Raw genomic sequence first — 18226 nt, 5'->3', positions numbered from 1 at the left:
TGAATAGTCAGCTACCTTGATCAGAATGGAGAGGTCAGGGAAGACTCAAGGGGTGTCGTCGGTCGCTCAGTTTTTGACATTGAGGAGTAGGCTATCCCCTCACACACTATCCATGAATCTGACTGGGCTGTTCTGCTCATGGGAGACTCAATAGAATTACATTCCTGGCTTCTGGTGGTCCCACCCTCTGGGTCCAGATTCCCCATTCACCCCACTCCTACTGGCTCCCCCCAGCTGAGGTCAGGGCAGAATTCAGGACAGCTTGAGATCTGTGGCTCAAGGACAGGGGCCACACCCACCACCTTCCCTGAAGCCTGACAAGCACCTCCCCCTTGTGGGAGATTCACAGGCTCCATCCTCCTGATTTCACCAGAGCCTGTTTCAGTGACTATGACTAACAGGCAGGCAGAAGCAGCCAGAGGTTGATCTTGGGTTATTTTGGAACTTTTGCTGACCTTTCTATGGGATCAGTGCTGGTTAAATCTAGTCTGACTGCAGGTTGGTCCTTCCCACGTGCACTCAAGCCCAGCAGAGGCAGTCACAAACTGGATCGCTTATAGCTCCAAATGATAAGCAAGAGCAAGTCACAGGCAGCATCTTACATTGTCCTGCACCAGAGTCCCACCCAAGAGACCCAGAACCAACACACCTAGTGACAAGCTTCAGACAACATAAGGAGAATCCAGTTAGCTTCACAAGCACCATGTCCAAAGAGAGATTCCCAGTCAGGGCACACAGGAGAAGCACCCATCTGCTTCTCCACCCTTCCCCCTCTCCTTTCTCTCTCTCTCTCTTGCCCTCCCGCAGCCAAGGCTTCATAGGAGCAAAGTTGGCCCCAGCACTACTGAGGATGACTCCATGGCTTCTGCCTCAGGCACTAGAATGACTGCGGTTGCAACCTCCCAGATGGTCTGAGCATTGCCCCCTGGTGGGCATGCGGAATGTTTGTCTGCCACCATCCCCCCCCCCGCCCCCTTCTTCTCACTTTGGAAAAATACCAAATAAATAAATTAATTAAAAAATAAAAATAAATAAATAAAGGAGTTAGCATTTTAGTCACACTCTTAACCTTCAGCTTCCTGTGGAGATTCTGTTAACTTTTAAAATACCAAGGCTGCAACTCAGTGAGTTCGCATTCTGGAATGCGTTCTAGTCTTATCAGAGAACTAGAGTAAATCAAAACTTGAGACAAAAGCAGCAGACTCTGCAGATAAAATGAGGTGAGCATGGACGCTGCACCTCGGGGGTACACAGATGCTAGTCCTTTCTGCATGTAGAGTAGAGGCTAGACATGGAGCAGAGGACCAGTTCTAGCCAGTTTTTATAACAGTGCTCCTTAAACATGGGAAAGCTTGGTTAGTTTTAGTTTTTAGGGACATTGGCAGAAACTGAGACAGTTTGGGGATTGGTAAATCAGTCTTCACTATCACGGGTGCACAGTTTTCTAATCTCTGCTCCCTCTCTTCAGTTTTGTGCCCTCTAACTTGTTCGCAGTTGAATAAAGGGATCTGGTGCTATTTTCTTTCTCTGGAATATGTTAAAGGTGAGGTGTCTCTGAGCATCCCAACACATGGAAGGACTTGTCTTTTGTCTTTGGGGCAGACTATCCTTAACCGTATTTTGTTAACCCTTTAAGTGAGGACATACATGAACATTTGTACTACTCAAAGGGTGAAAGCCCTCTATTTTGTGTTAAAATTCAGTAAATACATATACTCACTATAAGGTAAATAATGGCATCTTTTATATTTTATAAACCAACTTTTTATGAAGAAATCAGCTCTTTTGTTTACTAGGATTAAGATTTTTCTTTGAATGCTCAATATTTACCACAATATGTGACATGTAGCAAGTGCTCAATAAAGGGATAACACAAAATAAAACTGAATTATGAAAACAACTGATTCAGCACTGGTTAAAACAAGAAGAAACAAAAGTATTTGCTAAGGCATCTTGAGATGAAATAAATATGTTGACACAAGTAGTTTGGGAACTCTCAGGGTACTAGGCTGGCTTTGCCCTTCTTAGCAAAGATAAGAAACAGAAGGTTAGAGAAGACGGTTTACATTCCAGAGACTACTGGAGCAAAATGATGAAAGCCCACTATCCTGGTGAAACAGAGGTCTTATTTAATTTTAAATATATACAAACTCAGATTCCTTTGTGATCATAAATTATAATTCCCCTGTTTGGTATTCCTTGAGAAGAAGCAAAAAGCTTCCAAAATTCCACCTATTAACTATGAAGTGTTTATTTCTTTCCCAAGCAGGAAATCTTTTACCACAAAACATAATTACCGCAAGGTTATAAAACATGTTTGTGGAATAAACTTATATTTCTTCTCTTTAATACAGTAGTAGTTTCACATTTTTAAAACTGAGATCCATATCAAGAAATATATTTTACATCACTGTCTAGTATGTACATAGAGAAATAAAACTGGTACTGAAATTTTACAAAAAGTACCCCCTTTTTTGGTTAATATTTGTTCTTTGAAAGGTTCTAGCTCTTATAACACACAATGCATGCCAATAGTTTTATTCTGTTTCTTTGTGTTAAATTTTGTAAAACATTGGTCATAATCTACTAAGTTGATTTCTTGACCCATTAATGGGTTATAGCCAGTGGTGTGATGGTAAATGTTTAATGGTTGGCTCTGCCCCAGAATAAAAGCCCTAAAATCAATATTTCCTGACTTCTGTGGTGTAAACACACCCAGACTGGCTGATTTCAAGCTACCAACCTGATGTCATTCAGCTGCACTGAGAAGAGGTGGCACAGTCAGTTTTCTCTGGAGCCCCTACAAACCAGATTTATCACACCACTGGCTGTAACCCATGGTTTAAAATAAATATAAATTTATGTTTGTTATAAGTAAGTGAATATGCTCATTTAAGCTATAAATTACCTTATCTGGTAAGTGTCCCAACCAGTGTCTAGTATGTCACAGATGCTGAATATATATTTGTTAAAAGAATGAGTTGCTTTATTTTGACAAATATAAATAATATTTATGTGTCTAAATTTGTCTCTTTCAGTCAGATTTTTCGCATAACTACTTCAGTTTCTCAAGTGAAATTTATAAGTTCCAGAGTTGGAAGAGAAAATAGTTTTCTTCATTTATAGATATTATGATGCCTACTATATCACCTGTTCATTACTTTAACTTTTTTCTAAGAATTGTAGCATAAAATTTGAGAAAATAAAAAATTAACAACAAATTGTAAGTAATTATATTTCAAAATAATTATTTGAATAAAAGAAAACTTTAAAACCAAATGCATTATAAATGATAGGTTATATTTGAAATTAATTCTTTTCAATGAACTTCCTTTTAGCCTTTCTATACATTATTCATATTTGATCCAGAATCTGGATAAAGGGGCCTTGAAACTCCTTTGCAGCTTTGACTAACTTAAAATCAGCCTGACATTAAAATGAAGACCATGAAATTATGAGAACAGAATCACTGATTTGGTAGAAATAAATTTGGGCATTGAGGCTATCGACAAACATTTATTCAACATACACTGTGTTGAAATTTGGGAGACACACAAGAAACTGTGTACTCACCAACTGCCCACTTTTCCAGATACCAGGGATTTCTAGATAAAATGATTTAAAGAAATTTACAACCCAGAGGGAAGACAGATAACAACAACAACAAAAAAAAAAACCCGAACAGTTGTAATACAGTCGATAGGTGCTGTATTAAAGTTCTATATGAGCTATTTTGGAGGCACAGAGATGGTGAAACCTCAGTGCCCCAGGGAGTCCAACAGCATCACGTGGAAGAGGAGACAGTTTGGCTAAAGTTTTACTTCTGTCTCTGCAGTGTTGTAGCCTTTGAGAAATCAGTTAATCTTTGTGGATCATCTGTAAATTCATGAAGTGAAATGGTAGATGATCTTGGAGGTCTCTTATGACTAATAATATCATTCTATGGCTTGAATGTAGCTTTTTGAAACATGCCTTTTATTTCAGCTGAACTTCACCTATATTTATCATGACGTTTAGGTTCAGTTTAGTATCACTATTTTCTTCATTATATTGGGTTTGCATAAACAGATACTCTGCTTTCCTGCTCTGATTCTGCATTTGAAGTTTTTGAAAATTATTCTTTTAAATCTATGCCAGCGTAATAATGACCATAAATGTTTTTTCCAAAGTTTTACTTGTTTAGATTTTAAGAGGTGAAATTATGTCATAGTAATTTATAATAAATGCATATTTAAGTTTCCATTTACTTAATTCTCAATATTAACAGTTAGTTTGTTCTGTAATTCGGTCAGATGCTATCAGGAGTTATCTCAGCTAGACTAAGGTATGGAACTTGTAATCTTAAAGCAGATAAGTGGACTCTGTTATTAGTCCTGGAGATTCAGCTGTTTCTAAGCTTTGTTACAGTATCACATTACTTCTCACCATTCAGCTGGACTTACGTCTCAGAAAAATTCTTGCCAATTAATATGGATGAATAGAGATTTCTAGATGTATTTGGCGGTCTTTGCACAATTACCTCACGCAGACAGCTGTGCCTGATCTCCAGTCAGTTGTGTTTGCTAGAGTGTTGGCACTGATTTTACTTATATCATAGGGCATCTTCTTGCTGCCTAGAAGTCATTAGAAATAAACTTTTCATTTAATTCCTCTATTTTTCTTTAATTTGCACCTCATTTTTTGTGGCTAATATAGAGTTGTGTTTGAAGGTCATGCAGTTTGCATTTATTCAGCATTGAAAAAGTTCTCCCTGTGCTTATGATAAGTAAATCAAGAATGTAATTAAATCTAAAATAGAGAATTAATATATCCACTTAATAGAAGTTGTACAGAGAAATAGTTTATGCTTCAAATGCAAAGTAATATAAAGTCAAAGCTAATGGGAAATTTTTACCAAAAAGTTGACTATCAAATGAAAAACAGGCTTTTAAAAAAATTAATTAATTTAGGTACTTTTTTATTTAAGTATGCAATTTAAGTTGCTATGCAATATTATATTAGTTTCAGGTGTATGATACAGGGGTGGACAAAGTAAGGTTTCAGTTGTGAGTATGCAAAACAAAGTTTATTCTTATTATTTATTTATTATTGTATTATTTTCCATACGAACAACTATAAACCTAGTATGCCCCCCACCCTGTGTAAGTGATTTGACATTTATATATCTTACAGTATGATCACCACACTAAATCTAGTAATCATTTGTCACTGTGCATACTTATCACAATATTATTGACTATATTTTCCTTCATCTTTTTCACTTGACCCCCCCTCTCACTCCCCTCCCTCTGGCAGCCATCAGTTTGATTTCTGTTTCTTTAAGATCTGGTGTTGTTTGTTCATTTGCTTTGTTTTTCTTAGATTCCTCATATAAGAGACACCATATGGTGTTTGTCTTTCTCTGGCTTATTTCATTTAGCATAATATCCTGTAGGTTCATCCATGTTATTGCAAATGGCAAGATTTTACTCCTTCTTATTGCTGAGGAATATTTCATTGTATATGTATACTGTATCTTGATCCATTTCTCTATTGATGGACACCTAAGTTGCTTCCATATGTTGATAATTGTAAATAATGCCGCAATGAACATAGAGGTGAAGAAGTCTTTTCAAATCAGTGTTTTCATTTTCTTCAGTTAAATGTCCTGAAGTGCAATTGCTGTATTGTGTGGTAGTTCTATTTTAGTTTCTGAGGAATTTCCATACTGTTTTCCACAGTGTCTGCACAAGTTTGCAGTCCCACCAGCAGTGCACAGGGATTCCTTCCCTTTTCTCTACATCCTCCCCAACACATGTTATTTGTTGACTTTTGGTAATAATCATTCTGATGGTGTGAGGTGCTATCTCAATGTGGTTTTGATTTGCATTTCCCTGGTCCTTAGTGATGTTGAGCATCTTTTCATGTCTGTTGGCCATCTGTGTCTTATTGGGTGAAATATCTTTATGTCTTCTGCCAATTTTTTGAAAACAGGATTAAAAAACTAATTTACATTTTACTAGTTTTATATACAAGTTTTGATTTGTATACTTTGGAGCAAATGATCCTAAAAATATATTTTGCTATAAATCTGTGTTCTCACATTTTTTTCCCCATGGTGAATAAATTTTAAGCAAGTTATCTAAATTTTTTTCAACATTTATCTGGGACAGTGAGCAATTTTCATGGGGAACATGATTTATGATATTAATGTAAAGACTGTCTCATTGACTTAATATTTCAGATGTTCCATATCAAGACTAGAGTCTTGATGAAAGATTAATAAAGAGTCTATAAGAGCAAGCAGAGGAAACTTGCCATGCAGAGTGGGAAGTGCCATTGGGAAACTGTTAATCACAGTGTCTGTCAGACCAACACTGTGTTTTCTCTGAGCACTGGACTTTGCCATTCTTATTATGAACTATGCATGAAAATACCAAGACAGTAGTATCTAGACTGATTGCATCAAGAGACAGTGTTTTAATATAGACATGACTATTAAGATAATGTATACATTTTTAACTGGGTGATTAATTTCTTTTGTATATATAAAAACTTTACAGATTCCCTTGAGATTGTATAACTGTACTTTAAACCAAAGGATAAGTGAAATACTTATATATTGATCATATAATGGAACTAGAAGTGTAAGATAAGTGAGAATCTCTCTACTCCCCTAGGGAGTTTGTGATCTAGTGAGGAATTCAGAAGGAACTACAAAGAAATTTCATGTGTATCTTCATGGCCTCATAGATCTTAATCAGGTAGGAACATGAATAATTGAAAAAATGAATGAAAGAAGTAATGAATGATGGGCATCTAATCTAAGAGCTATTAAAATGAGAAGAGGGAGTAATTTTTCATGAAGGAAAGCTTTCTTAAAAAGGTGACATTTGATTTTCATTTAGAAAAATGAGTGTTATAAGGAAAGACATTTTGAGAACCTCATGGAAAAAAGGCAAAGAGGTAGAAACTATGTTGTGTGTTCTGAATAAGGTTAGTCCATAGGGATATATGGCAGAGTAAGTTGGGAATGAGGGTGAAGATATGAAATTATGGAAGATAAATAAGAATAACTTTTCTTTAAAAAGAAAATATAGCTGAAAAAAAAACAAATTAAGGCCAGGTTGTGATTGCTGTCAATGATCTACTGAAGTCATAGACTATTATTCAGTGTGAGAGAATATACTTTGTTCTATAAAAATATTTTTGCGTATTTGTTTAATGCAAAAGAGTTGTATAAATTCATCTGCATTTTTGAAAAATAGTATTTTTTGGTCATTATAGAAAATAAATTGAGCCTAACCAGGCAGTGGTGCAGTGGATAGAGCGTCTGACTGGGATGCAGAGGACCCAGGTTTGAAACCCCAAGGTCACCGGCTTGAGCGCAGACTCATGAGCTTGACCATGGGTCACTGGCTTGAGCATGGAATCATAGATATGACCCCTATGGTCTCGCTGTCTTGAGCCCAAAGGTCGCTGGCTTGAAAAAGGGGTGACTTTTCTGCTCTAGCTCCCCGGTCAAGGCACATATGAGAAATCAATCAATGAACAACTGAGATGCCACAATAAAGAACTGATGCTTCTCATATCTCTCCCTTCCAGTCTGTCTGTCCCTATCTGTCCCTCTCTCTGACTCTCTCTGTCTCTGTCAAATAAATAAATATATACATACATACATAAATTGAGCATGGAGCCAGATCAGAGTCAGGGAGGCTAGTTAGGAAGCAGCTATCAAAATCCAAAGCAAAAATACATTAGATAAGAATGGTAGGAGGAGTCACAATTTACCAGGACTTTTCAAAGATAAACCTACAGATGGTGACCAATGGTGGGGAAATGGGTGCAGGGGAGGGGCAATGAGGACTGAAGATAATGGCAAGGTTTTAGCTTGGTTAATTATACAGTGATATGTTATTATTAGGGAAAGATCAGATTTGTGGGCTCAGAAAATGAGTTTGGTTGTGCATATTTTTAATTTTAGAAATATTAAGCAAACAGTTTAAAATTGTTATGTAGAAATCCAGAAAGAAGTTGATACTGGATATCTGTAAAAATTAAACTTAAAGAATTAGATCTTAAATGCCCAAAAAAGAACTTGTAGGGAGGGAGCATAAAACTTGCCATAATGTAAGATTGAATACACTAACGTTTGAAGAGTGGGTGGAAGAAAGGGCCTTTGAAAAGAAGAACCTGTTATCAAAATCAAAAGAGAAGCGGCCCTGGCCAGTTGGCTCAGTGGTAGAGCGTCAGCCTGGCGTGCGGGGGACCCAGGTTCGATTCGATTCCTGGCCAGGGCACATAGGAGAAGCGCCCATTTGCTTCTCCACCCCCGCCCCCTCCTTCCTCTCTGTCTCTCTCTTCCCCTCCCACAGCCAAGGCTCCATTGGAGCAAAGATGGCCCGGGCACTGGGGATGGCTCCTTGGCCTCTGCCCCAGGTGCTAGAGTGGCTCTGGTCGCAGCAGAGTGACGCCCCAGAGGGGCAGAGCATCGCCCCCTGGTGGGCAGAGCGTCGCCCCTGGTGGGCGTGCCGGGTGGATCCCCGTCTGGCGCATGCGGTAGTCTGTCTGACTGTCTCTCCCCGTTTCCAGCTTCAGAAAAATACAAAAAAAATAAAAAAATAAAAAATAAATAAAAAGAGAAGCAAGTTTTAACAGAGAATTTCAAAACCATGAAATTTATAGACTGGTCAAATAAAATGACAACCACGATTGATTCTTTTTGTTAACTTCAGGGATGACATTCTAGAGTGAGAGGCCAGAATCAGCTTGTAGTGGTTCCGTCATTCTTTATTCATTAAATAAACCTTTTCTTATATCCTCTTCTATACCAGGTGATGTAAAACATGTAGAGAAATAATTGGGTAGTGTAGAAGTAGAAGTAAATGTTAATGATTTTTTAGAATCACAGTCATAACATTATTCAAGAGCTTATTATGTACTTATCACTGTTTTAAGCTCTTAACTGTACTTTTATTTAATACTCGAAATTGTTGCAGTAGTTTTCCTTTCTGCAGATAAGGAAACGGAGGTGTAAAGAGAGTAACTTGCCTGACCTGTGGCGGTGTGGTGGATAAAGCTTCGACCTGGAACGCTGAAGGTCACTGGTTTGAAACCCCGGGCTTGCCTGGTCAAGGCACATATGAGAATTGATGCTTCCTGCTCCTCACCCCTTCTCTCTCTGTCTCTTTCTCCTCTTTAGAAATGAATAAATAAAACCTAAAAAAAAGGAAAAAAGGGGTAATTTTCAAAGACACAAAGCTGGCAAGTAGGGTAGCCAGTTGAAATAATCAAAGCAAACATTGATCAAAGCTTCTACCAAGCAGTGCCAATAAATAGGCTTGGGGTGGGTGCAGGGTAAGACAGAATTAAAAATTGAATGTGAAATTGCCATGAGAATATTGTGTATAAGTTTTGCTAGTTTGCTATGACAAGTAATTCTTGAGGGTAAGCTCTTTGTTTTATAAACATCTATACCCATTATCACCTATTTAAGTTAAACACCTATCTTAATTTTTTCTGAAATAGTTCATTTATTCATCCATTCATTTATTCAAAAAATATATGTTGAGTTTGAAATAACATCAGTGGGCATAAGAAACAAGAATCCTGTGTACAGGGAGCATATATCCTATTCTAGTGGAGACCAAAGCAAGGTTGTGGGTGGGATGTAGACAAACAACAAGTAATAAACAATTTAAATAAGTAAATTAAATAGGGAGTCATTAGCCTCATTAAATGGTGATATTTCAGCAAAGACTTGGAAAAGGAATTGGGTTACCAGGTGGACACATGAGAGAAAATCATTCCGTACAAGAGAACATCCTGGTACATTTGAGGAATAGCAAGAGGAGGGGACAGAGCGTAGTAGGAGAGGAGAGAACATCACAGAGTAATGGCTTTGAGGGGAGGATACTGATCATGTGAGGGCGTGTAGGATATTACAAGTCTTTTATTCTAAGACATCTATTTTCGACCTTTTTCATCTTATGGCACACATAAACTAATCCCTAAAATTCTGCAGCACACCAAAAAATGTTGTATGTTTTGCCAGTCTGACAAAAACAATAGATATAGTTTTGATTCATCTGCACCAGATGGCTAGTGTTGTGTTGGCTGTTGTTATTCTTTTATTTGACAATCTAAGGGAAAAGGGATCAGTGCCCTTGACTAAATAGTCAGGTGGTGCATGTTTCAAAAATTCTTGTGGCACACCAGTTGAAAATCACTGCTTTCGAGAAATGGGAATCACGGAGTTAAACAGTAAGCAGATGGTTCACATCAATTAGGATAATTTGACGTTTATTTACAAATGGATTATTCACACAGATACAGATGAAGGGGAGTCATGGGAGATAGTGTAGAAATTGGGGGCTTACTACTTCTATGTTCACAAGACTAAGTGGAGGAAGAAGTAACTAGAACCTTAAAGGGATTTGGTTGGGATGTTATGTTGGGAAATTGCAAGTTAATTATCACGTCAAATTGTAAGATATTCTGGTATTATGTTTTTGGAGATTAACTATATCCTGTTGGAAGCTTAGTTTGCTGCTTTGTTTTGGTTTTGATTTTTCTTTTATTAAAAATCTTTCCCTAATCTTTTGGCTTGCTTCCTAACTTAAGCCTCTGCTCTAATATCATATCCTCAAAGAAGATTTCTATACTGCTCACAAAAATTAAGGGATATTTCAAAATAATATTAAGCTTTAAAATATCCCTAATTTTTGTGAGAAGTATATATTAATAAGAAGAGAATTATTCAGCAAGTGTACCATGGATGCTTTCTGGGTGTTCCTACGATACTGCTTCCTGCATCCTCTGGGTTTTGCCTCAACACAATCTTGTATTCTGTTTATTCTGGTTTGACATACAAATTTCGCAATATTCCGAGAATGCTAAAATATAAAAAGTTTGGGAAGCCTTAAATTAAGATAAATTTAGGGCCCTGACTGGTTGGCTCAGTGGTAGAGCCTCGGCCAGGCATGTGGAAGTCCTGGGTTTGATTCCTGGTCAGGGCACACAGGAGAAGTGACCATCTGCCTCTCCTCCCTCCCTCTTATCTATCTCTCTCTCTCTCTCTCTCTCTCTCTCTCTCTCTCTCTCTCTCTCTCTCTCTCCTTATCCTGCAGCCATGGCTCATTCGAGCAAGTTGGCCCTGGGTGCTGAGGATGGCACCATAGCCTCACCTTGGGTGCTAAAATAGCTCAGTTGCCGAGCACCATCCCTAGATGGGCAGAGCATCACCCCATAAGGGGCTTGCTGAGTGGATCCCGGTTGGGATGCATGCAGGAGTCTGTCTCTGCCTCCTCACTTTCACTTAATAATAACAAAAAATAAATTAAAAAAAGAGAAAGATTTAGATGTAAAATGGTTCAGACTCAAAGTAACAGTGAGAGGAGTGATATTTCTCTTTCAAACCAAAGGTAGGTGATTTGAGCTGGCATTGGAGCTATGTACCAAAAAGTCTTCTAAGAACCCAGAATTCTTCTATTTTGTTGTTTCACCCTGTGCTTCACTCTTTGTTTACCTGGTCCTAGTTGGATTGCCACCATGACCAAAGAAGAGAGGGAAGGGGTGTGGAAAGTGTGGGAGGGAGAAAGAGTATGTCCCCCTCCCTTTGAGCATATGACCTAGAATTTTCACACATTTCTGCCCACATTGAGTTCCCCAGACCTTAGTCTTGGAGCTACCCTAGTGGTTGCATGAGAGACTGGAAATTTCAATCTTTAATTTGAACAAGTGAATACCCAGCTAAAAATTGAATGCGGTGTGACTACAAGGAACAAAGAGAGAATGAGTGGAGAGAAGGAAGTAGCTGTTTTATTGATTAGCACTGTTCTTAGACACTCTAACCCTTTATCCTTTACAGTAAGATCTAGGGGTTTCTCATTAATTGTAAGAAGAAATTAAACTACTCGTAGTAGCCCTTTTACTTAGAAATAATCATGTCTCAGTTAAATCATAAAGCCTTCCGTAAAACTCAGGCCACTCCTTCAAGTCACCTTGGAAACAGACAGAAGTGATCCAGGGTCCCTAGGACCTGAGTAAACTTCAAGGGCTCCATGATTCCTGTGCAAATGTAAGTGAAATTGTTTATATAGTGTATAGTAATTAAGAGCATGGCCTCTGATATCAGACTGCCTGGGTGATTTAAATTCAAGCTGTGTCGTGCTAGATTTGCAACATAGGCAAGCAATTTACTTAACCTCTCTGAGCTCAGTTTCCCTTTCTGAAACATGAGAATAATAGCATACCTACTTCATTAAATTCCTGTGGAGGCCTGACCTGTGGTGGCGCAGTGGATAAAGCGTTGACCTGGAAATGCTGAGGTCGCCGGTTCGAAACCCTGGGCTTGCCTAGTCAAGGCACATATGGGAGTTGATGCTTCCAGCTCCACCCCCCTTCTCTCTCTCTGTCTCTCCTCTCTCTCTCTCTCTCTGTCTGTCTCTCTCTGTCTCTCCCTCTTCTCTCTAAAATGAATAAATAAAAAAAATAAAAAATAAAAAAAATTCCTGTGGAGAGGAGTGAATACATTGAAAGCACTTAAAATAGTACTAAAAATATTAAAGGCTATATAAATGTTAGCATTATTATTTCTACTTCCGGGAGGAGGTCTGTATCTTTCATCTGGTTAATAGGGTCTATTATCAGTTTTAATTTAATACCTGAAAGAAACCATTTTTACAGGCTTATGATCTTCATGAAATTTAAACTTTTCTTTTCTTTAGTCTAAAGTCATCTGATCCATCATAGCCCAAAAGTTTATTGACTGGAAATTACCTCAGTATTAATAGAGTTCTCTTATTTTCAAGTTTGTTTTTTAGTGTGTTTTTTTTGCACCATTTTACTCTTTAACCTAATAGAAAATTTTTATTTATTTAAAAAAAATTTTTTTAATTCTCACGGTTTTTATTAAATTTATGTTCTTATTTTCTAGGCTTTAGTTTTAAATAGAAATTGGTTTGTTTTCCTTTTCAAAAATTCTATAATTAATAGTTATCCATAAGGGGCTTAAACATCAACAAGTTGCATATGTAAATTGGTGCATCATCTGGGCAACTAATATGTGTGATTAAGCAATGAATGTTGAATTTTTTTATTGTTACATGGACGAGAAATGCAATTGAGCCAAATTGAATCACAGTTGGAAATATTACAGCCTCTTAATATAATGAAGAAAGAGAAGCCTATACAGCTGTTTGTTTTGGTTTGTTGTTTTGTTTTTTTTTAAAGTTAACAGTGGCTGAAAAAGAATTGATGCTTCTACATTATTAAGAGTGGATTAATATTTTTCTATAGTAAACTGCCAAATGTCATAGTTGACAAATCATTCTTCTAGAAAGTTAGGTCAGCAAAATATCCAGTGTCTCATTACTTATCTGCTATATACTGAATATGAAAAAGTATTTCTATTTTAAATTGCTTTTGCTAAATCTCAGAGAAATAATTTTGGCAAACTGGTTGGTTTCAAATTATTGGAGCTTAAGCACATACAGCTGTTGTTGAGAAAATACCATGTTCATAACATTAATATGCTTTCAATTAACAAACTGGAATGAACTGTAGAACATTACCACTTACATGTTGAACTACTGTTTGACTCTCTCAGTGACTGATTTGCTTTCTCAGTAGATTATTTACTTTAACTGAAAGAGGAAGAATTTTATTTAAATAATCCATATTTTTTCCCATCTGCAGAGTATACCCAAGAAAAGTGGGGATTTCCAATGTGCCATTATTTAAAGGAAGAGAGATGGTGTTGTGGCCGTAATGCCAGAATGTCAGCATGTTTGGTATGATTGCATTTTTTTCCGGACTAAGAACTGTATCCAGATGTTGCAGAATGTATTATTTTTGGCTAATACCATGCTTTAAATGCCAAATTTTGCAGAGCATCATCATTGATGCTTTTTTGCATTGAAAATTATTAAAAAATGATTTTTCCTTCCATCATTATCCACTCTACATGCAGTGTGGAAACAATTTATAATTATACTATAATTCTACATCATACTTAATTATTTTACAGGTAATTACTTCAGTTGTTATATAAAGTATACCAACTACCAAGTCTTAAACAGAGAATTAGTTCAGTGCTTTATCTACAGCTCTGTTATATATTTGTGTTTGCAGCCAATCATTTGGTTTCCTAATTTTTATATAAAATGGGAAAAGTATTATTAGGCCACCTGGAATATGAAGTTACAATCTAGTTCAACTAAACCTATATTATGCCTAATTTATCTAATGTCCTTAGATGTAGAACACTTTATCCCACGGTCTTCTGTGTTTTTGGTATTATATTGATTCATAAAGGAACAGGTGCAAGTTAAACGGTATATATTTTTTTCATTAGTAATTTAAAATATGGGCTGACCTGTGGTGGCACAGTGGATAAAGCATAGACCTGGAACACTGAGGTCACCAGTTGAAACCCTGGGCTTGCTTGGTCAAGGCACAAACAGGAGTTAATGTTTCCTTCTCCTCCCCCCTTTTCTCTCTCTCTCGCTCTTTCTCTCTCCCTCTCCCTCTCCCTCCCTCTCTCTTTCCCTTCCTCTCTCTCTCTTCTCTCTAAAAGGAATAAATAAAGTCTTAAAAAATGTTTAAATATGGTTGAATAAATAACGTGTTTAATGTTCAACACCAAGATAAATTAATATTATTGGGCCAGTTAATTAATATATAAATTAATATTAATATAATATATAAATATAAATTAATAACATTGCAATATAAAAAATAGTGTACCAGTGTTCTAGGTTATATATCCTAGACTTACTTATCTTAGAAATTGACTTATGTTCAAATAGTTATTTATTTTTATAAATCCTCTTAAAATACTTTTCTGTGAATTTGTCTTCTTACATTATGTCCGTAAATGACACTTGTAAAAGGTCTTGTTAGTATGGCAGGTCATTCTTGGAGTGACTTGGTTCCCAGAATGCTGGCAGCCAGGCTTATATACCTTGTTTCGCCCATGCAAAAAATTGAAATAGTCTTCAATATAGGAAGTCTGACCTTCATAAGAGAAAGGACCTAAAGATATTGACATCAGGGATTTCACAATGGAACAAGACAGATCTCCCCTTTATGGTGAGGCCCACAATTAATAGTCCTCGCTCATAAGCATAATGCTTCTAATCAGGTTTGTGATACTCCATTTTAATTATCAACAGACAGCAAAGAATCACCGGATGTGTAAGAAGGGCTAACATGGGGAATAAAGGTCCAATAAACAAATAGAAAAAAAAAGCAACTTGGAGGTAATGGACACCACTCAAAATAAAATAGCTCTTAATGTCCCAAAAAGAGATAAAAGAATATATTATATCCACAAAACAAGAATGTTTGCTATAAACATAAACATTCAAAGAACCAAAAAGAAGAGTTTTTGAAAAATATATTCCAAAATATATAATTTATGGACCATGCTGCATTGCATGGAGTGCCCTCCTCTTGAGCTTCATTCCAGTTCCTGCCCGCTTTGACTTCTCCTTTTGATGCTAGAGTAATCTTGTAAATTGTAAGGAACATTTCTTTTGGTTATGTAGTGCCTTTTGCTCTACAACTGATCTGTTCCACAAATACTCAAAGCTTAAGAGTTGTTTGTTGTTGTTTTTTTAAGAAACCCTCCTGATGAAGCTTTCAGATTAATTGTTAAGGGTAATAACCAGAAATAAAATTTTAATTGACTAGTACAATCTTGCCAGCATACTTTAAACCTAAATAAACTGCAAAATATGTTATATGAACTGAATACTTGGTATATTTTCTTCATTATATTTATTTATTGGCCAAGAAAAATACTAATGTTTGTAAGGAACTTACCATCTATGTGGTTGTATTCTTTTTATTATGTAATTGAACTTTATCATTTGTATTTATAAAATAAACTCTTCAACAACACATACCAAGAGTAGCCTGTGTTATATATTTTTACTGACATCAATTAACTTATTTTTGAAAACTCTTTTGTATCTTTATTCAGTTCAATCTTTTAGCAAAAGCCATAACAAAAATTTAATCTGAAATTAGCACAAGTTCTATGAAAACTTATTGTTTCTTTAATAATAAACCTGTTAGGCCTGTTTTTCTTTAATATGAAAATTATACAATATCTTCTGTCTTCATAAAACTGAGGCACTAGATGTTTAGTGAAAGTATTCTTCAAGTCAATGGGAAAATTACATACTTTCTAAAGTAATTTCTGTGAAGCAAATTTTTATACAATAATGAACTCTTCTTCTTGCTGAATCTATGTGGTATGAAGCATGAGAAGTAAGTCAGAGTTTAAAGAACAGGTTGTATATCCCTGCTCAACAGCTAACTAGCTATGTTACTTCTGTAAAAATTATACTTAACAAAATCTGAAGCAAATATGGATATTTTAAATTTGAATAGGCATTTATATGCACATCCATTATGATTTTGGTACTTGTGTTTGAAACATTTTCTAATTAAAAATTTAAAAATAAAATGTCAGTTTAATTTTATTTAATATTATCAGTTAATGTTTTAATCTAATTTAGTTATAAAATTAAATATAGAAATTTATGTCTAAAAAATGAAAGTTTCAGAAGGCTCTGTTACATATTTAAATTATGACAAGTATTTCAGGTATATCTTTTATATTATTGGACTCAGTATCTTTTTTAAATATTAGGAAATTGTAAAAATATTTTGGATCTTAAGAAACACAAATGTAAAATCAGCTACATATAAAATTCTAAAAATATGTATTACTCTCTATTCTGACACTGATCGTATTTGAATTTGAGTTGAATTTGCAGACTATGCAAACTAAAAACATACATACTTTTCTAAACTAGACCCTCGCTATAATCTGTTCAATTTTGTTTAATGAAAAATGTAGTATATATTTATACAAAATTGGAAGAAAACTTGTTAAAGTAGTGTATAAATATGTCTAGGTATATATGTAACAATAACTTTGGATTTATTTGGTTGTTTTAGCTACCCTAAAAGTGAGCCAAGAATACGTCATTTCATTTCTTTCCTGTTTTCTGATGCCTTCTAACATTCATGGAGTGTATACAGTTGGGGTGTGTGTGTGTGTATATGACACACACACATTATAAATCAGCCCTAAATTATATAAGTATACCAGTTAACATTCCTTAATGATATTAACACTTTTAAGTGTATAAACATACATGTTATCACTTCATTAATCATTTTAAATGTCACTTTTACAATCCCTTATGCAGTGTGTTTATAAGTCTTAATATGATAAGACTAACTATATCAGCAGTCTTTGTCTTATTTTTTTCTTCTTCTTAAAGGCGCTGGAGCGGGTTGCAGTTGGCCAAGGGGTAAGTTAAGAGTTGATCTGATTCAGCTGATGAACACCATCATTTTCTCTCAAGTTCTCATACATGACCTGCTGATGAACTCGAAACCTGATGGGTCTTGATAAATATCACCTCTTCAAAGTTAAATTTACATTTTTTTCCTGTAAGTTTACTGTAAAACATTAGTAACTTCCAGAGAAAGTAAATTAAACTTTTAGGAAAACTTCCACATATACCCTTGTACTGATATCTCATTTCTTCATGTTGTATTCAACAGTCTATAAATATCTCTAAAGAATGCCCTTTGTGACTATCAGACTTTTAATGGGCTTGGTTTAAGCAAGAGAACCAAAATACAGTATTCAATTTGTTTTTTACTGTAGTGTCAAGCACATATTTTAATTGGTGGTTTTTAACTTTTCTTTTTACTTGATTAGTCATTAGTTGCAACAGTCATGTAGGTTTACACATAGAAACAGAACTTAAATGTATCCCCAAAATATCCATAAAATTTTTTTATTTTCCACTTTAAGATTCATAAAACATAACTATGAACTTTTAAAGTTATTTTTAACAGTTCTTTTTAAACTTTCCACAAGATTTTTCTTGTTGGATTTAAATTTTAGATACCTCTCTTTTGCTTCTCTTCAAGGATCGTTAACATAGCAATTTGAATTTTAAAAATAATAAATTTAAAATAATAATAGCAACTGATATCATTTACTCTGGACCAGACATGATACTAAGAACTTTTTTTTTTAAATGCCACTATCTAAAAGTTGATAAAACCTGATTTTTTAAAGGTGTTAGAGCATATTTTTTGGCTCCGGCTCTAGTCTCAAACTACTGGTTGACATTTTGTCTTCATGAGTTTCTTATTTAGTGACTTTGGACACATGTCAAAATTTCTTTGTAGCTTAAGTTTTTATCTGTAA

General features: G+C 35.5%; 1 protein-coding gene across 3 annotated transcripts in view; it reads left to right on the top strand.

The window, feature by feature from the left end:
* The window catches only part of METTL25 (methyltransferase like 25), a 110715-nt gene that overhangs the window by 49127 nt on the left and 43362 nt on the right, over nt 1–18226 (top strand). For all 3 annotated transcript variants that reach the window (XM_066257564.1, XM_066257563.1, XM_066257562.1), the window contains exons 6-7: nt 13678–13772; nt 17283–17312. In XM_066257564.1, the coding sequence (XP_066113661.1) occupies nt 13678–13772; nt 17283–17312 (125 nt within the window). The remainder of the gene's footprint in view (nt 1–13677; nt 13773–17282; nt 17313–18226) is intronic.

Source organism: Saccopteryx bilineata, chromosome 2 (assembly GCF_036850765.1).
Source record: "Saccopteryx bilineata isolate mSacBil1 chromosome 2, mSacBil1_pri_phased_curated, whole genome shotgun sequence".
NCBI classification, from domain to species: Eukaryota; Metazoa; Chordata; class Mammalia; order Chiroptera; family Emballonuridae; genus Saccopteryx; species Saccopteryx bilineata.
This window is presented reverse-complemented; position numbering and strand designations above follow the sequence as displayed.